Source organism: Myotis brandtii, unplaced genomic scaffold (assembly GCF_000412655.1).
Source record: "Myotis brandtii unplaced genomic scaffold, ASM41265v1 scaffold842, whole genome shotgun sequence".
Lineage (NCBI taxonomy): Eukaryota > Metazoa > Chordata > Mammalia > Chiroptera > Vespertilionidae > Myotis > Myotis brandtii.
In genome coordinates, this window is record NW_005371421.1 from 1,343,886 (window position 1) to 1,368,309 (window position 24,424).

Consider the following 24,424-nt stretch of genomic DNA (forward strand, 5'->3'; position numbering starts at 1 on the left):
GGACATTTGCCATTTGCTGTTGTAGGACGTATGGATGAGTTAAAAGTTGGAAATAAGCTGGTCAAAGCTCGCCAGTACCCTTGGGGTGTTGTACAAGTGGAAAATGAAAACCACTGTGACTTTGTAAAGCTTCAGGAAATGCTCATTTGTACAAACATGGAGGATCTGAGAGAACAGACCCATACGAGGCCCTGTGAACTGTACAGGCGTTGCAAACTGGAGGAAATGGGCTTTCCTGATGTGGGCCCAGAGAATCAGCCTCCCAGTCTTCAAGAGACATATGAGGCCAAAAGACACAAATTTTATGGGGAACGTCAGAGGAAGGAAGAAGAAAGGAAGCAGATGTTTGTGCAGCGGGTGAAGGAGAAAGAAGCCATGCTAAAAGAAGCTGAAAAAGAGGTGCAGGCCAAATACGAGCACCTCAAAAGAGTTCACCAAGAAGAGAGAATGAAGCTTGAGGAGAAGAGAAGACTTTTGGAAGAAGAAATAATCTCTTTCTCTAAAAAGAAAGCTACCTCCGAGATATACCAGAACCAGAGCTTTATGGGCAGCAACCTGAAGAAGGACAAAGACCGTAAGAAGTAAGCCATTTCCAACCACCCACCTCTGGTAGCCTCGCCCCTTCCCTCTCCCTCTCATTGCCCTCTTTGATCTTTATTGTGCTTCTGTCTGTTTCCTTTTCCTTGTCTGCCTCCTGTGGTCAGCTTGTTGTTCACTGCTGCTTCCCTAGCATCTACAATAGCACCTGGCACATATTAGGTGCTCATTAAATATTTGGCAAAATGAAAGAATGAATGAAATAAAAACACATCACAATGTAAAATACATCAATTACCTGGGGGGGAAAGTCGGCTGCTCTTATTTTATAGCCAAGCCTGTGGCTCTAATACACTGCTGACCTACCATTAGTTACGTTGAATTTCTTATCTAATTGGAAGCTGTATGCTTTCTTGTGGAATCATAGGTGTCAAATAATATTTGATTTTAAAATACTAATTCTTAGGTTCACTTTATTTTAATAAATACTACTGATAATGATTTTGTGAGAATTTTTATTTTAATAAGGGAACCAGGCTATCGATGTGAACTCCTGTGCTTTGATGTCAGAGCTTATGAAACCAATGGTGGACGCAATGATGCAGAGGAAGGTAGAGAGGGTCCCAGTACAATGGGGCGGCATGAGTAGCATTTGGATGATATTCTCAAAGCTTATAGGTTGGGGTATGTGTCACAATTGAAATTACCAAAGTTTTAGAAAATAAGGTTTTATTCCTCTTTTGTACTTTGTGTCCTTCATTTTATTTCTCCCACTTAATATGTCCTTGTCAGTTTGCCTGTTTGTGCTGTTGCGAATTCTCCATTGTGGTCTTTGCCTCGGTTTCTCCAGTTGTCGCTGCTCTAGCAGCATATGTTCTCCTTATGTCCTTACAGAGCAACCCTTCCATTGTTGATTTCAAAACCAGGTCTGATTTCAAACCCAGCATTTTCAGATCATTGTAACTCCACTTGAGAATAGTTAGGAAAACGATGCTAATCCATGGTAGCTTTCTATTTTTGAACCGTGGAGAAGTAAATCCACAGGGTTTTGGTATATTTAATTGACCTGTGGATTTTATAGCTTTGGGGAAAGAAAGAAGAATTCTCATGTATGAACTTTTAACATTGGCTCCATGAGGGCATGGATCTATTTTGTTCATGGATGTATCCATCCCCAGAGCCTAGCACAGTGCCTGGTCCATATGATGAATAATAGCTATGTTTATTCAAGCACTGAATTTTAAAATATAAACTATAAATATAATTATTGCTTTTTATTACAAAGCTATGGGACCTTTTACTTTATGTTTTTATCTTAATCCAGTGTTACTAAAATTGGATTCCCCCATATTTATTTCATATATGAAAGACATTTTACACTTACCTTGTGGAAATTATCACCCTGCTCCACTTGAGAATCGTTGGTATGAGCTGTTGATGACAAAATCAGGTCCAAGCCCATAGTTTCAGAATTCGTCCTCAAGAAAATAGATTTTGGTGGGGTTTTTTTCTCTTTCTTTCCAAAGTTCCATAACTAGATATCCTATAGACATTAGATGTATATTTGCTCTTTCTGGGAAAGCTTTGTAAAACCATTGATTCTAATAATTTTTATTTCTTAGTTGATTTTATATTGTACCAATCAAAATTTTTTCTCTCTCTTTTTTCAGCTCCAATTTTATGTAAAACAAAGGTTCCAGATCACAGAAGGTCATCAGAAGCAAAAGTTATTAAAAAGTTAGAAATATGCTGTGATTTTCTTGCTCATTTTATTTGCTGTATCAGTTATTTTGTATCTGGCAAATGGCCACAGTTACTGTCTTTTATAGAAAAATACTTTCAAGTATAAGGTCAATACATAAACCAGAGTGGGTGATAAGAACTTATGCGTCCACTACTGTGAAGTTTTAAGCTGCTGGTTTGTGATGTATCAAGATCATTGCCTCTACTGCCGACTTACTGTCACTTTGCAGAGCGCCACCACAGAGCCGTGCCACTGCCTTTGACAGCAGAGCTCGCTCACATCAGGCTGATTGCATTTACGTTCTAAGATGAACCTTTTGTTTTGTGCACACTAAAGGTAAAATTTTGAGAATATGTTTTAAAATGTATTATGTACCTAAAACTCTAACCTCTCAATAGTTTTATAGAACTTTTTAATTTTTGATATGATTATCCAGTTAGTAACATGATCCTAAGCTTTTGTATAAAATTTTATGTAATATGATGGTCTTCCATGCTTCAGTACACTTTATGGTGGCTGATGTATGATGATGAAAAAAAAAAGTTTAAAAGTAAAAACACCCACGTATATATATACCCTTTTTCTAGTGATAAGTACTTTTGAATTGGTGTTATCACAGTATTTTTATTAGGATGTATTACATATTTGTGGCTTAAAACTGTCTTCCAAGGGAAAAATAAGATTGAATTACCTTACTAAAAATATTTCTAAGAAAATAGCTATGAGCATCTGAATATTAAAGATATAAACATTTAGATAATTCATATCAGTGCCTTAGTAGTAGTCTCAGAACAATTAACTTTTTCTTAACAGTCATAGGTATATAATTTTTTTATTTTTTTGTACCTAAATATTCTAAATAAAACTGACATTTACTCTTGACAAATAAAATATATCTGCATATTTACTAAAATGTGTTTACATTAATTTTTCTGTTTACAAACTGTCATCTTAAGAAACATTTTATCAAAGTTCATTTAATTGTATGTCTGAACTATTTTAAAACAAGTATATTACCAGTATTTTTCAGACAACAAAATGTTTAAGTTAGCCTATGTTAGATTCTGAACAGTGCTTTTTTTATGAAGTTGTATAAGTTGCAAATAAAACCTTTCATTTTTTAGCACAATTTATCTGGACAAATACTTTACTTTCCATTTTTATATTTGAAATTCACAAATATCTCTCAGCCTTTTTCAACTGTAGTAAAGTAAGTATCACAGAAAAAGCTCTGAACTTCTTCTCAGGATAAGTAATGTTCAAGTTCTGGAAGGTGAGAGCAGGAGAGGTGGGGGCGTCCCTGCAGGCAGGTGACCTGTTGTACAGAGCCCAGCCAATGCCACAGCACCCAGTGTGAGCAAAGGAGAATGTATCCCCGAAGCTTGGGGATGTGGTGTGCATGCTGGTTATTTGTAGTCATATCATATTAAACTGTATGAAACAGCTGTCCTAAACTCTGTTTAAGTTCCTTTTAAATGCCAGATTGGAGGTTGACATGTTCGAAGTCATTTGAGTTTCCAGTTAAAAAGGTTGTAGAAAGCTGCCTGAGATTCTCACTTAGCAGGGGGCTCACTCAAGCCTCACTGTCAAGAAGATGTGTGCTCAGACACCATGTGAATGTTAATGTAGTCCATCCATTTGGGATTCTGTATACGACTTTATTTTAAAAGAGTTAACACTACAGCCCTAGCTGGTTTGGCTCAGGGGATAGAGCATTAGCCTGTGGACTGAAGGGTCCCAGGTTGATCAAGGGCACATGCTCCAGTTACAGGCTTGATCCCCAATAGGGGTGTGCAGGAGGCAGCTGATCAATGATTCTCTCTCATCATTGGTGTTTCTATCTCACTTTCCCTCTCCCTTCCTCTCTGAAATCTATTAAAAATCCTATATAATAAAAGGCTAATATGCAAATAGACCAAACAGCAGAATGACCGGTCACTGTGACACACACTGACCACCAGGGGGCAAACGCTCAATGCAGGAGCTTCCCTCTGGTGGTCAGTGTGCTCCCACAGGGAGAGCACCGCTCAGCCAAAAGCTGGGCTATGGCAAGCACAGTGGCAGTGGTGGGAGCCTCTCATGCCTCCATGGCAGTGCTCAGGATGTCTGACTGCTGGCTTAGGCCCGCTCCCCATGGGGAGCGGGCCTAAGCCAGCAGTCAGACATCCTGAGCACTGCCATGGAGGCATGAGAGGCTCCCACCACTGCCACTGTGCTTGCCATAGCCCAGCTTTTGGCTGAGCGGTGCTCTCCCTGTGGGAGCACACTGACCACCAGAGGGAAGCTCCTGCATTGAGCGTTTGCCCCCTGGTGGTCAGTGTGTGTCACAGTGACCGGTCATTCTGCTGTTTGGTCTATTTGCATATTAGCCTTTTATTATATAGGATTTTTAATAGATTTCAGAGAGGAAGGGAGAGGGAAAGTGAGATAGAAACACCAATGATGAGAGAGAATCATTGATCAGCTGCCTCCTGCACACCCCTATTGGGGATCAAGCCTGTAACTGGAGCATGTGCCCTTGATCAACCTGGGACCCTTCAGTCCACAGGCTAATGCTCTATCCCCTGAGCCAAACCAGCTAGGGCTGTAGTGTTAACTCTTTTAAAATAAAGTCGTATACAGAATCCCAAATGGATGGACTACATTAACATTCACATGGTGTCTGAGCACACATCTTCTTGACAGTGAGGCTTGAGTGAGCCCCCTGCTAAGTGAGAATCTCAGGCAGCTTTCTACAACCTTTTTAACTGGAAACTCAAATGACTTCGAACATGTCAACCTCCAATCTGGCATTTAAAAGGAACTTAAACAGAGTTTAGGACAGCTGTTTCATACAGTTTAATATGATATGACTACAAATAACCAGCATGCACACCACATCCCCAAGCTTCGGGGATACATTCTCCTTTGCTCACACTGGGTGCTGTGGCATTGGCTGGGCTCTGTACAACAGGTCACCTGCCTGCAGGGACGCCCCCACCTCTCCTGCTCTCACCTTCCAGAACTTGAACATTACTTATCCTGAGAAGAAGTTCAGAGCTTTTTCTGTGATACTTACTTTACTACAGTTGAAAAAGGCTGAGAGATATTTGTGAATTTCAAATATAAAAATGGAAAGTAAAGTATTTGTCCAGATAAATTGTGCTAAAAAATGAAAGGTTTTATTTGCAACTTATACAACTTCATAAAAAAAGCACTGTTCAGAATCTAACATAGGCTAACTTAAACATTTTGTTGTCTGAAAAATACTGGTAATATACTTGTTCTAAAATAGTTCAGACATACAATTAAATGAACTTTGATAAAATGTTTCTTAAGATGACAGTTTGTAAACAGAAAAATTAATGTAAACACATTTTAGTAAATATGCAGATATATTTTATTTGTCAAGAGTAAATGTCAGTTTTATTTAGAATATTTAGGTACAAAAAATAAAAAATTATATACCTATGACTGTTAAGAAAAAGTTAATTGTTCTGAGACTACTACTAAGGCACTGATATGAATTATCTAAATGTTTATATCTTTAATATGCAGATGCTCATAGCTATTTTCTTAGAAATATTTTTAGTAAGGTAATTCAATCTTATTTTTCCCTTGGAAGACAGTTTTAAGCCACAAATATGTAATACATCCTAATAAAAATACTGTGATAACACCAATTCAAAAGTACTTATCACTAGAAAAAGGGTATATATATACGTGGGTGTTTTTACTTTTAAACTTTTTTTTTTCATCATCATACATCAGCCACCATAAAGTGTACTGAAGCATGGAAGACCATCATATTACATAAAATTTTATACAAAAGCTTAGGATCATGTTACTAACTGGATAATCATATCAAAAATTAAAAAGTTCTATAAAACTATTGAGAGGTTAGAGTTTTAGGTACATAATACATTTTAAAACATATTCTCAAAATTTTACCTTTAGTGTGCACAAAACAAAAGGTTCATCTTAGAACGTAAATGCAATCAGCCTGATGTGAGCGAGCTCTGCTGTCAAAGGCAGTGGCACGGCTCTGTGGTGGCGCTCTGCAAAGTGACAGTAAGTCGGCAGTAGAGGCAATGATCTTGATACATCACAAACCAGCAGCTTAAAACTTCACAGTAGTGGACGCATAAGTTCTTATCACCCACTCTGGTTTATGTATTGACCTTATACTTGAAAGTATTTTTCTATAAAAGACAGTAACTGTGGCCATTTGCCAGATACAAAATAACTGATACAGCAAATAAAATGAGCAAGAAAATCACAGCATATTTCTAACTTTTCAATAACTTTTGCTTGTGATGACCTTCTGTGATCTGGAACCTTTGTTTTACATAAAATTGGAGCTGAAAAAAGAGAGAGAAAAAATTTTGATTGGTACAATATAAAATCAACTAAGAAATAAAAATTATTAGAATCAATGGTTTTACAAAGCTTTCCCAGAAAGAGCAAATATACATCTAATGTCTATAGGATATCTAGTTATGGAACTTTGGAAAGAAAGAGAAAAAAACCCCACCAAAATCTATTTTCTTGAGGACGAATTCTGAAACTATGGGCTTGGACCTGATTTTGTCATCAACAGCTCATACCAACGATTCTCAAGTGGAGCAGGGTGATAATTTCCACAAGGTAAGTGTAAAATGTCTTTCATATATGAAATAAATATGGGGGAATCCAATTTTAGTAACACTGGATTAAGATAAAAACATAAAGTAAAAGGTCCCATAGCTTTGTAATAAAAAGCAATAATTATATTTATAGTTTATATTTTAAAATTCAGTGCTTGAATAAACATAGCTATTATTCATCATATGGACCAGGCACTGTGCTAGGCTCTGGGGATGGATACATCCATGAACAAAATAGATCCATGCCCTCATGGAGCCAATGTTAAAAGTTCATACATGAGAATTCTTCTTTCTTTCCCCAAAGCTATAAAATCCACAGGTCAATTAAATATACCAAAACCCTGTGGATTTACTTCTCCACGGTTCAAAAATAGAAAGCTACCATGGATTAGCATCGTTTTCCTAACTATTCTCAAGTGGAGTTACAATGATCTGAAAATGCTGGGTTTGAAATCAGACCTGGTTTTGAAATCAACAATGGAAGGGTTGCTCTGTAAGGACATAAGGAGAACATATGCTGCTAGAGCAGCGACAACTGGAGAAACCGAGGCAAAGACCACAATGGAGAATTCGCAACAGCACAAACAGGCAAACTGACAAGGACATATTAAGTGGGAGAAATAAAATGAAGGACACAAAGTACAAAAGAGGAATAAAACCTTATTTTCTAAAACTTTGGTAATTTCAATTGTGACACATACCCCAACCTATAAGCTTTGAGAATATCATCCAAATGCTACTCATGCCGCCCCATTGTACTGGGACCCTCTCTACCTTCCTCTGCATCATTGCGTCCACCATTGGTTTCATAAGCTCTGACATCAAAGCACAGGAGTTCACATCGATAGCCTGGTTCCCTTATTAAAATAAAAATTCTCACAAAATCATTATCAGTAGTATTTATTAAAATAAAGTGAACCTAAGAATTAGTATTTTAAAATCAAATATTATTTGACACCTATGATTCCACAAGAAAGCATACAGCTTCCAATTAGATAAGAAATTCAACGTAACTAATGGTAGGTCAGCAGTGTATTAGAGCCACAGGCTTGGCTATAAAATAAGAGCAGCCGACTTTCCCCCCCAGGTAATTGATGTATTTTACATTGTGATGTGTTTTTATTTCATTCATTCTTTCATTTTGCCAAATATTTAATGAGCACCTAATATGTGCCAGGTGCTATTGTAGATGCTAGGGAAGCAGCAGTGAACAACAAGCTGACCACAGGAGGCAGACAAGGAAAAGGAAACAGACAGAAGCACAATAAAGATCAAAGAGGGCAATGAGAGGGAGAGGGAAGGGGCGAGGCTACCCGAGGTGGGTGGTTGGAAATGGCTTACTTCTTACGGTCTTTGTCCTTCTTCAGGTTGCTGCCCATAAAGCTCTGGTTCTGGTATATCTCGGAGGTAGCTTTCTTTTTAGAGAAAGAGATTATTTCTTCTTCCAAAAGTCTTCTCTTCTCCTCAAGCTTCATTCTCTTTTCTTGGTGAACTCTTTTGAGGTGCTTGTATTTGGCCTGCAGCTCTCTTTCAGCTTCTTTTTCTTACGGTCCTTGTCCTTCTTCAGGTTGCTGCCCATAAAGGTCTGGTTCTGGTATATCTCCGAGGTAGCTTTCTTTTTAGAGAAAGAGATTATTTCTTCTTCCAAAAGTCTTCTCTTCTCCTCAAGCTTCATTCTCTTTTCTTGGTGAACTCTTTTGAGGTGCTTGTATTTGGCCTGCAGCTCTCTTTCAGCTTCTTTCAGCATGGCTTCTTTCTCCTTCACCCGCTGCACAAACACCTGCTTCATTTCTTCTTCCTTCCTCTGACGTTCCCCATAAAATTCGTGTCTTTTGGCCTCATATGTCTCTTGAAGACTGGGAGGCTGATTCCCTGGGCCCACATCAGGAAAGCCCATTTCCTCCAGTTTGTAACGCCTGTACAGTTCACAGGGCCTTGTATGGGTCTGTTCTCTCAGATCCTCCATGTTTGTACAAATGAGCATTTCCCGAAGCTTTACAAAGTCACAGTGGTTTTCATTTTCCACTTGTACAACACCCCAAGGGTACTGGCGAGCTTTGACCAGCTTATTTCCAACTTTTAACTCATCCATACGTCCTACAACAGCAAATGGCAAATGTCCTGTGATGTGTTTTTATTTCATTCATTCTTTCATTTTGCCAAATATTTAATGAGCACCTAATATGTGCCAGGTGCTATTGTAGATGCTAGGGAAGCAGCAGTGAACAACAAGCTGACCACAGGAGGCAGACAAGGAAAAGGAAACAGACAGAAGCACAATAAAGATCAAAGAGGGCAATGAGAGGGAGAGGGAAGGGGCGAGGCTACCCGAGGTGGGTGGTTGGAAATGGCTTACTTCTTACGGTCTTTGTCCTTCTTCAGGTTGCTGCCCATAAAGCTCTGGTTCTGGTATATCTCGGAGGTAGCTTTCTTTTTAGAGAAAGAGATTATTTCTTCTTCCAAAAGTCTTCTCTTCTCCTCAAGCTTCATTCTCTCTTCTTGGTGAACTCTTTTGAGGTGCTCGAATTTGGCCTGCAGCTGGGAAACAAGGTGCAGCTTTTAGCAGTGAAACAGAATGGCTGCAGCTGGGCAGGGGTGTCCTCCCGCTTAGAGCATACTGCTAATTCATGCTAATGAACACAACATCTGCACAAGCTAGCAGCCGCGCAGGGGTGTCCTCCTGCTTAGAACACACTGCTAATTCATGCTAATGGGCACAACATCTGCACAAGCCAGCAGCTGGGCAGGGCTGTTCTCCTGCCCAGAGCACACTGCTAATTCACGCTAATGGACACAACATCTGCATAAGCCAGCAGCTGGGCAGGGCTATTCTCCAGCTTAGAGCACACTGCTAATTCACGCTAACGGACACAACATCAGCACAAGCCAGCAGCTGGGCAGGGCTGTTCTCCTGCCCAGAGCACACTGCTAATTCACGCTAATGGACACAACATCTGCACAAGCCAGCAGCTGCGCAGGGGTGTCCTCCTGCCTAAAGCACACTGTTACTTCATGCTAATGGACACAACATCTGCACAAGCCAGCAGATGCGCAGGGGTGTCCTCCTGCCTAAAGCACACTGCTAATTCACGCTAATGAACACAGCATCTGCACAAGCTACCTGGTGGCTCAAGTTCATGCTTCAGAAAAAATTTAATTATGAATTTGCCTTAGCAACTTTAATTTTAAATAAGTTCCCAAGCAAAAAAAAAAAAATGCATGAACAAAATATAATGAAAAACCATAGCCCCAGGAACAAACCTGTTTTTAAAACATGACCTTTCCTTGAAGTTTTTATTTTCTTGCTCTAGTTTCTCCACAAAGCCTCTTCAATTAGATTTTCTAAAATTCATGCTTAATAAAGGTAAAGAACACAAATTACAGAAGCAAGTTATAAAAAAGGAAAAAGAAACCCTTATTTTCCAAATTAAGTTATCATTTGTAGTGAGAAAGCTGTTAAAAGTTATACTGAAAAATCTGTTTGGGAAGTTAAGTGTCAATTATCAATAACATGAGGTTTCCCTGGTTAATTGGTGTTAATCTGAAAACAAATCTGGGCACTTCAGTGGACTCCATATGAATCCGCTGTGTGCCGTGTATATAAGCACAACATTCTAAATCTTGATTAAAAAAAAAAAAAGATACCTTTTCTTTTCTGATCTCCTAGCCTGGTTAAACAAATGTTAAATTAGTCTTTTTAGTTTTAGGCAGCAACCTAGCATTCAATGAAAAGTAAAACTTGGCTTCCAGAAAGATGGCATAGAATAGCTGAGGAAATAGAAATACGCTACTAGCAACCAGAGGCTGAGGGTAGAAACTGGAGAGAGCTAAACCCCACCCTAATAAAGAGTAAATTTCCCAAATATGGAGCAGTGTGTCCTGAGCCAGAAAACCCGACGGAGGCCTGAGACTAAGGCGGGAGAAGCTGAAATAGGTGAGTGACCTGCTGCCTCAGATCCTTTCTGAGGGGGCCATTTCAGAGAAGCACAGTACTTGGTGCTGGCTTATTAAATGGTTCCTGCTTCTACAAAAAGGTGTGTGTGTGAGTGCACATGTGTTTACAGGGCGGGACTCATCCAGCTGTCACACCCATCAGTGGTATAAAGTCTACAGCTCTCTGAGCACATGTGCGTCCCTTGTAAATATGGGAGAGGAGCGGCGTGGAGGCTGAAACAGAAACTGAGGCTACAGGGGCAGATCTGCATTATTGTGAATAGAGACAGAGAACTGATTACTTAAATGGGTTCTTTATAAACCTACATAAATATCTTTAAAGGTTTATATATAGAGTGCTTCATATATTTCATTCCTGAGGTTGATAAAAATTCCAGGAAAACTGTAACAAGAAAAATGTTTTAAAAGGGGGAGTGGAAAAGGTGTGAATGGGAACATTATTCATATTATGTGGCATTCACAGTTTTGATAGCAACAATCTATTCCATGTACATGAAGCACTCACTCATGGTTCCATTAGTCACTGCAACAGGCATTTATTCAAATGTATTTTCAAATACTAATCAAAAAGTTAAAAACAGTACACCTTTTGTGCTCCTGATAACTACTCACCAATGCTCTTAAGACTATCACCAATATGGTACATTGCTGTATCTTTTGTCAACATTATTTCTAAGAATGTCATACATTCTGATGTTCAATGATCCTTTTAAACTTACTAATTTTTAGAAACAAATGCTAAAGACAGCATTCCTCTTTGATTGAACTATGACACGCGTGTCAGAGGTGACACGCGAACTCATTTTTTTGGTTGATTTGTCTTTGTTAAATGGCATTTAAATATATAAAATAAATATCAAAAATATACATCTTTGTTTTACTATGGTTGCAAATATCAAAAAATTTCTATATGTGACACGGCAGCAGAGTTAAGTTAGGGTTTTTTTTTAATGCTGACACGCCGAGCTCAAAAGGTTCGCCATCACTGAACTAGATTATCTTTACTGTGAGTTTTGTGCCTCCCAGTGGCCTTTTTGCCATGACTGCCTGGAAGGTGAGCTGCCTGTGCTCACTGAGAAGTCACCTTGGGCCTCAGTTCTCGGCTGCACCTATGGTGAACCCCTCCTTCCTGCCCTGTATTATAAGTCTTCCTCCTGTATTCTCATGTTCAGGATTATAATGCAGCTGTATTTTTACTGGAAATCATATAGAAGACTTTTGAAAATAAGGCCTAAATTAAATGAAATATTAACGACAGAGTAGACATATATAAAATGGGGAAGTAGTAATGATGTAATGATGGTTATGTGCTTTATTGGAGGGATAAAAACTGTACTTTTCTTGTAGTAGCGGAAAAGGAATGGGAAATCTGCGTATAATACATAACATGCCTCATTAGTACATTCAGAATGATGTAATAAAGATGTAAGAAATACAATATTCAGACAGTATCTTGAGATAACATTTGTTCTGTGCATCTCCCTACTCTAGTTGTCTATTTAATGTTCCCAACATTTTCAATTAACTATATAATAAAATCCAGTTTTATACAAAATATAAATTAAGAAGTATTTGTTTTATAACATTGGCAAGGATATTTTAAATAACAAGGTCTCCTAATATGGAATTAAGTACTGTTTTGGGTTACCAAAATTATCTTTTTGTTGGTGACTGCCAGTATCTTATTGACATAACTAACTTTAAAATGTTGGCAGTCAAGTATTAGGATCAAATATCCCAGTTTACCCTGAAGAGACTTGGTTTACACCTACTTATTGCCCCAGTGTAATTATTAATAAGCCTCCTTTCCCTCTAAAACCATCGTAATTAAGGCAATAACGTATCCTGTCTTCCTCAGCCCTGGAGTAGATGATTCTAGTCTCACGAAGTAATGATGATTGACTAGACGCCCTTCTTCAGCAAACTGACCGTAACTCTGTCAAGTATCAACAACAGTGGCTTAACAGCATGAAAAGTGGTCATGAAATAAGCAGGCCAGTAATCTACTGTCTCTAAAACTACATAATTAAAAGTTTAGAACTCCTGTGACAACTGATTGTTGGTGTTTTAGTTTCAAATTAACTTCGTTTGTTTAATACATACTCTTAAGCATTTGAATCACAAAAATAAAATTCTACAAAGCACCTACTAACAAATAGTATTCCTCTTTTTCTTTCAATCATTTAGTCACCTGAATTTTTAACATCCTTTTAAATAATAAACATTTAAGCAAAATATTATGTGGAATTTTAAAAATTAAAACTTATCTATACACCACTTCTACAACTTTTCTCCTCACTGGAGAGACAAGGAATCCTGATCTATGAGAAACTCTTGGAAGAATTTCACTCCACTACCACCTTAAAGACTAATCCACTGATTAAAAGAAAAACCAGCATCCTTATTTCCTACTCATCACAACTCCTTCCTCCTCAATATTTGTATTTAAAAATAGCTACAAAGTAGGGACTAGTTTAAAAGAGAACAAAAAACTAAAGAAACAGAACACCCAAATGCAATAAGACCTGTGATTTAATTCTGGTTCAAAAACAAAAATCACCAAACAAAAAGAAATAATAATAGACAATCTTGAGACAACTGGGGAAATTTGAATATGGATTAGCAATTAGGCGAGATTATGGCATTCCTATTAATATTCTTAGGTGTAAATTGGTACTATGGTTATGAAGAAAAATACACCTAACCTTTAGAGATGCACACTGGTGTGTCTAGAGATAAAGTGCCATGATGTCTCAACCAGTGTTCAGATGACCGGGAAAAATACACATGCATGTACATACACACATATACCCGCATACACATACATGCGCAACATACCCACATGTAAAATAAAAATGGCAAAATGTTCCCTACTAAATCTAGGTGTGGGAGGGACACGGGTGTACTCTGGATTCACTTTTCTATTATCTGAAATTTTTCAAAAGACCAAAATTCAAATTATAAGTAGGATATATTAGATTATTTTACCAAACCATTTACTATTTAAATACCAAGTACTGTAAGTGTACTTGACATAATACATTTGTAAAATTAATTACAAATAACTCTTCAGGGACTCTTGTGTTATCAAGTTCACTTGTATTAACATTTCTGTCTTCTAGAAATTTTTTTGCAGCTCACCCTTTTTGAGCCTCATTTGAAAATGCAGCCATTTACTTAAAAGTAGCCATTGCAATTAGGTCTACAGATCTATAGAAAATAGCTTAACAAATAAAATTAAAATTGTTGCTTGAAGAATGAGAAGCAAACAGAACTAAAGGAATTCACTGCTGATGTTTAGCTGTGCCAAAGGTCATTTAGACCAAACGTCATCTAAATTCTCAAAAAGGGCTTTAGCAAGCCAGAGCTACAATATTTCTGGCTCCTGGTTAAGATACTTAAAATACTTCTTAGTAAACTGGTGCATTATAAGTTCTTGATAAGCCACTTCTAAAGGATGACCATTTGCTCATAATGGCCAAAATTGATTTCAGACTACAATTTTTTAAAAGACTAGGTGTATAAAATAGCTAGTTTTTAAAGAATAACAAGTAGTCTCCAAATGCATCTCAACTAAATTGAGATAAATCCCCCAAATTAATAGGACACCTAAAAAAATGCAAATCCCAACAAACTAGTGTACTTGCCTCTCTTTCAGCTTCTTTTAGTATGGCTTCTTTCTCCTTCACCCGCTGCACAAACATCTGCTTCATTTCATCTTCCTTCCTCTGACGTTCCCCATAAATTTCGTGTCTTTTGGCTTCATAGGTCTCTTGAAGACTAAAAAGTTTTTATAGTAATCTCATGTTAAAAATGTGGTGTAACAAACTTGCAAAAATTCAAATATCTCAGGTGAAGTCTCATAACTATAACATGTGCCAATATCCTCCCATATACAGCAACCCAAAACATGAGATTTCCCATAGCAGGAAACATACAAAGCCACAGTGCTACAGCCAACAGAGCACTAAGAGTTTGAAAACTGCTTTATCAAATCCTTCACAGTAAGTACTCACATTTTACCTCAAAGGAATTCCTTTCAAAATTTGTTAATTGGCATTACTGTGTCTGGAGACCTCCAAGTCCTGACGTCATCTCTGACTCTTCCCTTGTTCTTATCTCCATATCTGATCACCAAGGCCTGTGAACCTGAAACATCATCTAAATCTAGTCTTCTTTTGATTTCTACAGTTTTCCTATTACAGGCCAACTTGATCTCTGTGATTTTCTGTCTTCACTACTGCAATAATATCCTAATTGATCTCTGCATTTTTAGTTCTCCTTTCTTGAACTTAGTTCTTCTTGCCACTCCTAAGAGTTTTCACCAAAACCACAGAGCTCACTACCTTTTCCTCTGCATTAGAGTTTATCTACAGAATGAAGTCCCACCTCCTCAGAGAGCACTTAAGGAACTTCACAATGTGACCTAATTCCACCTTTCCAGATTCATTTCTTCCAAACAAACCCAAACCCCCTTAGGTCCCAGCCATACCGGCCTATTCACCCCTAAAGCATGCTACACGCTTCATGCTTTAATCTGCCGCACCTCCTCAGCTTGCACCTCCTCTGCTTCCGATGCTATTGCCGCCTCCTCTACCCAGCTCTTCCTTAAGGCCAAATTCAAATGCAACTTCCACTCTAAAGTCTTCTCTGATCTTCCCATTTGGAACTAGCTGCCCCTTCCAAGCACTCCCATGGCATTGTGTTCACACCTCTTCCCTGTCATTAATAGCCACCTGCCTCTCCTCTAACAGACAGACCATCTTTATATTTGTAACCCCATTCTGCAGCAGAGCTCTCTAGACATTTCAGTGTGTTCGTAAATGTTCATTTAATGACAGAAATTGTCAGGATGTAGAGCCAAATTTAACCGAGCAGAGCAAGGACTGTCCAAAAAAAATGTGATAAATTGCCCTGGCCTGTGTGGCTCAGTAGTTGGAGCATTGGCCTGTACACAGGTTTTGGGTTCGATTCCCAGTCAAGGGCACAGACCTGGGTTGCAGGTTCAATCCTGGCCCCAGTTAGGGCTCCTGCGGAGGCGGCCAATTGATGTTTCTCTCTTTCTCTCTCCTCCTCCCACCTTCCTTTCCACTCTCTCTAAAAAGAAATGGGGGGAAATGTGATAAATTAAGAAATTTTAGGAAAAGAACCCAAGTCAGTACTTCTGGAAGGAGCAAGCATGTTTAGGCCCTATGCAGTATAACTCTATACAACTGGTTTTTTGTTTGTTTGTTTTTTAACTTTTACAAATTGATTTTAGAAAGCGAGGGAGAGAGAATCATTGCACATCGGGAGGATGCTCTTTTTTTTTATTTTTTTTTTAAATAAACACCCTTCATGGTTAAAGAAAAAAGAAAAGAAAAGAAATTTTACCAATTTAAAATACTATAACTGGAGAAGTAAATATTTTAAATATAGAATTCTATAAGTGTAAGGAAAAATAAAGAAATGCTGCATAGTAGTTACCACGGCTGCCAGTGAATATGCGGTACACATAACAGGCATTCCAAGGAACACCAGATCCTGAACACTGTCTGAGAGCATGGATGGACCCAGAGAACACCATGCTCAGTGAAATAAGCCAGTCAGAGAAAGACAAATACCATGTGGTTTCATTCATATGTGGAATCCAAAGAACAAAATAAACTAATAAACAAAATAGAAACAGACTCAGATAGAAACTGACAGCTGTCAGATGGGAGAGCCAGGCAGGGCTAGGTGAAAAAGGTAAAGGGATTAAACAAAAACAACAACAAACACAGACAACACTATGGTGATTGCCAAGGGAAAGGGGGAATGTGGGGAGATGGGAGAGGGTAAAGGGAGGGAGGATAAATGGCGACGAAGGAAAGACTTTGGGTGGAAAACACACAATACAATATACAGATGATGTATTATAGAATTGTACACCTGAAACCTACATAATTTTATTAACCAATGTTACCCCAATAAATTCAATAAAAATTAAAAAAAAAAGTAAAGCTTATAAATGTACAAAATGCTCTGGATAATCATATAAGTGCTTCAAATTCAAGGAGGCATGCTGAAATTAACTTTAAAAGCATTTTAGTTTTTAACAGGTTTCTTCTTTTTCTGTATTTGTTCTGGTAGTATTTTAAAGAAGCCTCTAAATCTATCAGGTTACTTTCACCATTTTCAGAAACCTCACCACATTTTGCTGGTCCTACACTGGGCTGGTAGCCTTTAATGACAAACTTGGTTTAAATAATGTCTTGAATTCTTATCAAATGTAAGTTTTAAAAAATTCTTCTTAATCTACTTATATAAGCACTTGGAATTGCTTAGGAGGAAAAGAAATCTACCCAGTAAAAAGACCTAACATCTGTTGAGTAGTTGTTAGCAGCGAGTTACTTGTCTGGGTTCCTTTCAGTAATTCCGTGGCAACTAAGGGCAACCGGGAAGAACATGCATTAATACTCTGCTTTACAGGTAAGAAAACTAAAGAGAGGTACAGTAATCTGCTCAAAGTAACACAGTTGGGATACGAGCCAGAGCCAACCTGCTCGAAAGCCATCCTAACCGCCATGACAGACTACGCTGAAGTCTTAGCAAAAGATAACAGAGATGGGTGCTCTACATTTCCACCTCACCACAGCGCTTTCCCACGTGGACAATCAATACTAATAGCCTAGGTCAGGGGTCCTCAAACTACGGCCTGCGGGCCACATGCAAATACAAATATTGTATTTGTTCCCATTTTGTTTTTTTACTTCAAACTAAGATATGTGCAGTGTGCATAGGAATTTATTCATAGTTTTTTTTTTAAACTATAGTCCGGCCCTCCAACGGTCTGAGGGACAGTGAACTGGCCCCGTTTAAAAAGTTTGAGGACCCCTGGGTCGTCACACCCTCACGCATCACGCCCTAACGTCGTCACAAGATGGCCATCACAAGATGGCCGTGTGCATAGCAGAGGCGGGGCCTGGTGGAGGGGGCAAGTCGCAGCAGAGGAGGGCAGTTGTGGGCGATCAGGTCAGCAGGGGAGGGCAGCTGTGGGCAATCAATCAGGCCGGCAGGGGAGGGCAGTTGGGAGCAATCAGGCCAGCTGGGGAGGGCAGTTAGGGGTGAACAGGCCAGCAGAGGAGCAGTTAGGCGTGAACAAGGCTGGCAGAGGAGCGGTTAGGGGGCAATCAGGCTGGCAGGCAGGTGAACAGTTAGGAGCCAGCGGTCCTGGATTGTGAGAGGGATGTCTCAGTTGGTGGCGATCAGGCCAGCTGGGGAGGGCAGTTGGGGGTGAACAGGCCAGCAGAGGAGCAGTTAGGCGTCGATCAGGCTGGCAGAGGAGCGGTTAGGGGGCAATCAGGCTGGCAGGCAGGAGAACAGTTAGGAGCCAGCGGTCCTGGATTGTAAGAGGGATGTCCGAGGGGGTCCCAGATTGGAGAGGGTGCAGGTCGGGATGAGGGACAGCCCCCCCATGCAAGAATTTCATGCACTGGGCCTGTAGTGTAAATTATAAAGCTAATTGCAAGTACAGAAGTCTTTCAAAAGGCGGTAAAGAAACCCTTAGAGCTGAAAGGAAATGGTTTATAAAGTTAGTGTTATAAAAGTAATGCTACCATTGTTTACTATCAAACAAAAATGAAAAATAGTTTCTTGCTATACTATTCTAGTAGCTTGTTGTCATGAATGTTTAATGTAATGTATTACTATAGTTGCAAATATCATTGATTTAAAGCAAAGTTGAAGACCAAACAGGAAGAAAAAAATGCTCAGATGCTCAGGTTCACCAAGAAAACCACTGCAGTCCCTGCACTTTTGTGCTCCATGTTGGTCCTGGTCCTCATAAACCTGATGGGCTTTTTCTATTTCTACTGTTGACTAAATACTTACAAGTTCACTATTTACTTATAAACACTTTCAAAGACACAACATTGTATGACATAAAAGATTATGTCAAGCCCTGGCCGGCTTGGCTCAGTGGATGGAGCGTCGGCCTGCGGACTGGAGGGTCCTGGGTTCGATTCTGGCCGGGGGCACATGCCTGGATTGCGGGCTCCGTCCCCAGTGTGGGGTGTGCAGGAGGCAGCCGATCGATGATTCTCTCTCATCATTGATGTTTCTATGTCTCTCCTTCTCCCTTCCTCTCTGAAATCAATAAAGAAATATATATTAAAAAAAAAAAAAAAGATTATGTCAAACACTTAAGTCTAAAATACTACCAAACCTTCCACTCAAACGTTAGGTCTCACACACTTCAAGGACAGTGATTTGTATACACATGTTAAAGGTGATTGACTGTAGGAGCAAGACTGGTTATGTCCATCTAAAATAACTTGGGGATTTAAGTAGGTTTATAAAAGCATGTTTCATACAGCTTAAATAACTGAAGATCAGTTAATTAAGATGCTAAGAACCTAATGCCAATTACTTGAACTTCATAATAAACGGATAATCAGTGCAGGCAGATTAGGACACTATGACCTGGCAGAAGTACTCAATAAATGTAAATGAAAAACAAGCTAAAAGAGTAGCCATGAAGAGGGCTAATAAAGAGAAAGAAAGGCCATCCTAAAAGGTTTATGTAACTATTTTTTTTACTCATATATACATAGTAGAGGTCCGGTGCACAAATTCGTGCACAGGTGGGGTCCCTCTGGGTGGCCTGTGGGGATTAGGCCACCTGCAGCTCCTACCTGCCACACCCACTCATCCCAGCCCCATTGCGCCTGCCGCAGGCTCGCGCCCAATCAGTCCCAATCAGTAGAGGCTCGTGCCACTGCCACAGCAGCATTTGCCAGCCCTGCTTCAGTGCCCTCCCAAGGGGGTGGCCTGTGGGATCGGGCCAAAACTGGCTCTCTGACATCCCCTGAGGGTCCCGGATTGTGAGGGGGTGCAGGCTAGGCCGAGGGACCTGGTGCAAGATTGGGACCAGGGAGGGGCCGCGGGAGGGCTCCAGGGCGTGTCCAGCCCATCTTGCTTAGTCCTGATTGGCCGGACCCCAGCAGCAAACTAACCTACCGTTCAGAGCGTCTGCCCCCTCATGGTCAGTGCATGTCATAGCGAGCAGATGAGCGGCCTTAGCATATCATTAGCATATTACGCTTTGATTTGTTGAACAGTCTACCAGTCACCAGATGACCGGACACTTAGCATATTAGGCTTTTATTATATAGGATAATATTAAGGGACTGACTTACATGCCAACCAAAGTATAGTGACTACTAGAGGCCTGGTGCATGAAATCGTGCATGGGTGTGGTCCCTAGGCTTGACTGGAGATCAAAGCGTGAGCATCTGGTGTGGAAGGGTAGGTTCCAGCTGACCTCTGGGCAGCACTTGGGCCCCCAGGCCCCCGTGCACCCCTTTCCGTCCGCCTGAGTCATGGTGCCCAAGTCCCCATGCAGAAATGTGGTGAACATGGCCAGACACTGTGGGCCGGGGTGCAGCATGGGCCTCTGGACTGCCCAGCAGTACCGCATGAAAGCCAGGTGGGCAGCATGCTCTCTCCTGGCTTTGCAGACCGGCTCCAGCACAAACCCACGGGGAACCAGACCAGCCCCTGCGGACCTGGAGGCTGCAGCCCGACTCACCCAGAAGAGGTCGCGCGGGTGCAGAACAGGCTCCTCATGTGCATCCAGCACCTGAGCATGGGGGCTTCCCTGGTGTCCCAGGGGAGGGTAACAGGGGGAGTGAAAGTGACCTCGGTGGACACCCCGCATTTTCACCCCACCTCCATCCCCACCACCCGCGCTCCCAGGTAGCCGGCGAGAGGCCGCAGCCCACTGCCCAGGTGCCGCGGGAGGTTGGTCACCATCATTCACCCCCAGTTCCCTGTCCCAGCCGGGGCCTGGCCTTGATAGGGCGATCAGGGCCTGCCAGCTACTAGTCACCATCTGCGGGGCGATTGGTCGGGGCCAGGCCCCCCACTCGGCTCCCTCGGCGCCTGGGCACCAGGCAGTGGCCCTGCCCCCCACCTCCACCACTGATTGCCATCTGCGGGGTGATTGGTGGGGCGATCAGGCTCCCGCTCTCACCCGCCTTGGCCTGGTGCCGCTTGCTCACCTGCTCCACCATCCTGCCACGGTCCTGTTTTTGTCAGGGCCCATCGGGGCCGGCAGCACCTCCATTGCCGCCAGCTGCCAGCACCAAGTTGCTGATGCCCGCCATGTTCCGCACTGCCTCCTGGTGGTCAGTGCATGTCATAGCAAGCTGTTGAACTCCCGGTCAAGGGGACAATTTGCATATTAGGTTTTTATTATATAGGATTGTTATGTACACCCCAAATTAAATGGGAAAGATTCCCCAGAAAATAGAATGTAACTTCTTCAAAGTACAAAAGTAATACCTTCCTAAGATATCTTATATTAATAAAAGGCTAATATGCAAATTGACCGAATGATGGAATGGCCGGTCGCTATGACGCGCACTGACCACCAGGGGGCAGACGCTCAATGCAGGAGCTGCCCCCTGGTGGCCAGTGTGCTCCCACAGGGGGAGCGCTGCTCAGCCAGAAGCTCTGAGCCAGGCTCATGGCTGGCAAGCGCAGTGGTGGTGGTGGTGGGAGCCTCTCCCGCCTCCGTGGCAGCGCTAAGCCAGCAGTCAGACATCCCCCTAGGACTCCGGGACTGCGAGAGGGAACAGGCCGGGCTGAGGGGACCCCCTCCACGTGCACGAATTACATGCAATGGGCCTCTAGTCAGGCTATAATGAACTATGGAAGCTATATCAAATAATTTATCCTCCAAGTGCACGAATTTCATGCAATGGGCCTCTAGTCAGTCTATAATGAACTATGGAAGCTATATCAAATAATTTATCCACAAGTGAGAAGAGACATTCTGCTGCTCCTGACCCAAGAAATCCAGTAGGAAATGCCTTCTGTCATAAGGACAGCAGGCATGAAAAGGGCAGAGCCTCCCTTACACTGATATCTAGTTCTCTATTTTTCTTGCTTGTCCTCTGCAAGCAACCTACACTCACTGCTCTGTACCCAATCTGTGTAACTTGGCCTAAATTGAAGAAACCCCCTTTCCCAATTTTCCATTCTTCATCTGATCAATAAGCAGATACATCCCAAACTGATAAAATGCTCAAAAAATGGTCTGAGCAGTCATTGACTCTGACTGCTCACCACCTGCCTATCTCCTTTTTAAAAAAAGTATTTTTATTGATTTCAGAGAAGAAGAGGGAGGGAGCCAGAAACATCAATGATGAGAGAAAAACATTGATCAACTGCCTCCTGCACACCCCCTACTGGGGATCAAGCCTGCAAGGTGAACATGTGCCCTGATGGAGAATTGAACTGTGACCTCCTGGTTTATGGGTCCACGATCAACCACTAAGCCACACTAGCTGGGCTGCCTATCTACTTTTGGTATCATTACTCTGATTCCCTTTTGGAGTGCTACCTCTCCGCCATGGGATATAGTCTGGCAGGACAATTAATCAGGTTCATCCCAACCTAAGCCAAAACATGGGTACATGTCAAACTGGGCTTACTGAGCACTTCATAGCCCATTCCTGTGGTATGGACTGTTGAGCAGAGAATAAAAAGGCTGGAAATGGTTTCAGTTCATTCATTCCGCTCCCAGCACTAGAATAAAACTGGTTCCTATTGGTTCTAAACCAGTGGTTCCCAACCTTTTTTTGGCCATGCCCCACCTAAGCTTCTCTAAAATCCTGACGCTCCCCCCACCCGTGACATAATTCCTATTCCTATTCACAAGGAGGAAGTCTAAAAGGCCATTAACTTGGTCTAAACAAGCTTCCAAAGAACATGGCATCCATGAAAGAGAAAAATAAAAGAATGAAAGGACAGTTGCAGTACTGAGGAAGAAATCACTAAGAAATTATTTTTTTTTAAATTAAGTTAAATGAAAAAATAGAAAATAAAGTTTCAAAACATATAATAGAGAACTGAAATGCATAAATATGTCACAATATATATTTACATACTGTATATGAGGCCCCTAGAACCATAAGAAATGCAAAAAATTCACTGTTAACACATTCTCAAATTACCCTCTTAAAAATCAAATTGCTCCCCTGTGGGGCGTGTGTCCCATGTAGGGAACCACTGTTCTAAACATTCCCTTTGAATCTATAGATCTTGGCCTATGTAGTCTTCCAACTATTGCTCTTTTTGTTTTAGATGGAGTGGTCTCCATTATTTTCAAAGGACTGGAAAGGAAGCAACTGGATTGTACTGCACTGCTGTACTTCCACAGCAAAAACCTGATCCTCAACTTCAACACAGCTGACCTCTTCTTTTTTTCTTGAGACCCTCTTCACTTGCTAGTTTCCCTCCTTCCTCTACCCAAGGCTTCTCAATCTCTTCTGCCTCTCCAGCTGACAAATATTAGAGAAACTCAAGGCTGTTTCCAAGGCACCTTTCTTTTTTTTTTATATTTTTTTATTTTTTTTAATTAAATCTTTATCACCAGTTCATTCTGTACATCAGATTATTTATTCACTTGATTCTTAGATTCACTTGTTGATAGATGCATGTTTGTTGTTCACAATTTGTATCTTTACCTTTTTCTTCTTCCTCTTCTTAAAGGATACCTTTCAGCATTTCGTATAATACTGGTTTAGTGGTGATGAACTCCTTTAGCTTTTCCTTATCTGTGAAGCTCTTTATCTGACCTTCAATTCTGAATGATAGCTTTGCTGGATAAAGTAATCTTGGTTGTAGGTTCTTGGTATTCATCACTTTGAATATTTCTTGCCATTCCCTTCTGGCCTGCAAAGTTTCTGTTGAGAAATCAGCTGACAGTCGTATGGGTATTCCCTTGTAGGTAATTGAGTCTCTTTCTCTTGCTGCTTTTAAGATTCTCTCTTTGTCTTTTGCTCTTGGCATTTTAATTATGATGTGTCTTGGTGTGGTCCTCTTTGGATTCCTTTTGTTTGGGGTTCTCTGTGCTTCTTGGACCTGTAAGTCCATTTCTTTCACCAGGTGGGGGAAGTTTTCTGCCATTATTTCTTCAAATAGGTTTTCAATATCTTGCTGTCTCTCATCTTCTGGCACCCCTATTATTCTGATGTTTGTACGCTTGAAGCTGTCCCAGAGGCTCCTTACACTATCTTCGTATTTTCGGATTCTTTTTTCATTTTGCTTTTCCGGTTGGGTGTTTTTTGCTTCTTCGCATTTCAAATCTTTGACTTGATTCTTGCGCTCCTCTGGTCTGCTATTGGGTGTCTGTATAATATTCTTTATTTCAGTCCGTGTATGCTTAATTTCTAGTTGTTTCTTTATCATAGCATCGAGGGTCTCATTAGTTTTTGTGAGTCTCTCCTCAAGTTTATTGGCAGCTTCTAGCACATTTTTGCAAGCCCTCAAAATTGCGTTTTTTAGCTCTATATCCTCCATTTCTGTCATGTTTTTTTGTCTCCGCATTTTTTATGCTTTCTTGGTGCACCCCCTTGTGGTCTTTGTGCGCAGTCTTGTTCTAGTTAAGCCTTGATTGTTGTAGTTAATACTAGAGGGATTTGACCACCAGGCCGACTGGCTGTGAGAATCAGCTGTATCTGCAGTGGGAAAACTTCTGTCCTCTGGAGAGGTGCTAATCTAGCCTTTGCCTGAGGCTATCCAGCAAATGGCTCTG

General features: G+C 40.8%; 2 protein-coding genes, 1 long non-coding RNA gene and 1 pseudogene across 4 annotated transcripts in view; 1 reads left to right on the forward strand and 3 right to left on the reverse strand.

The window, feature by feature from the left end:
• Positions 1 to 12: 12 nt before the first annotated feature.
• On the forward strand, positions 13 to 3,403 carry LOC102240309 (septin-10-like; the record flags this gene model as incomplete). The annotated part of the gene is made up of 2 exons (XM_014532112.1): positions 13 to 581; positions 2,208 to 3,403. Coding segments are annotated over 2 exons (585 nt in total), but the record flags the coding sequence as incomplete, so codon positions are not given.
• Positions 3,404 to 6,544: 3,141 nt separating this feature from the next.
• On the reverse strand, positions 6,545 to 8,438 carry LOC106724491. Its single transcript, XR_001360304.1, has 2 exons — positions 8,248 to 8,438; positions 6,545 to 6,621 (listed from the first exon to the last, which is right to left on the reverse strand). It is a non-coding gene; the product is annotated as an uncharacterized LOC106724491 (long non-coding RNA).
• A 2-nt stretch (positions 8,439 to 8,440) lies between these two features.
• On the reverse strand, positions 8,441 to 9,040 carry LOC106724489 (annotated as a pseudogene).
• Positions 9,041 to 9,258: 218 nt separating this feature from the next.
• SEPT10 (septin 10) overlaps positions 9,259 to 24,424 on the reverse strand; it is a 54,562-nt gene continuing 39,396 nt past the window's right edge. The window contains exons 8-10 of one of the 2 annotated variants that reach the window (XR_001360303.1): positions 14,508 to 14,640; positions 10,168 to 10,260; positions 9,360 to 9,444 (exon numbers count right to left, since the gene is read on the reverse strand). Coding sequence is in view for 1 of the 2 variants with exons in the window: in XM_014532099.1 (XP_014387585.1) it covers positions 9,259 to 9,444; positions 14,508 to 14,640 (319 nt within the window). In the remaining variant the exon portion in view is untranslated. Of the gene's footprint in view, positions 9,445 to 10,167; positions 10,261 to 14,507; positions 14,641 to 24,424 lie in introns of both variants that reach the window. The other variant, XM_014532099.1, reaches the window with a different exon arrangement.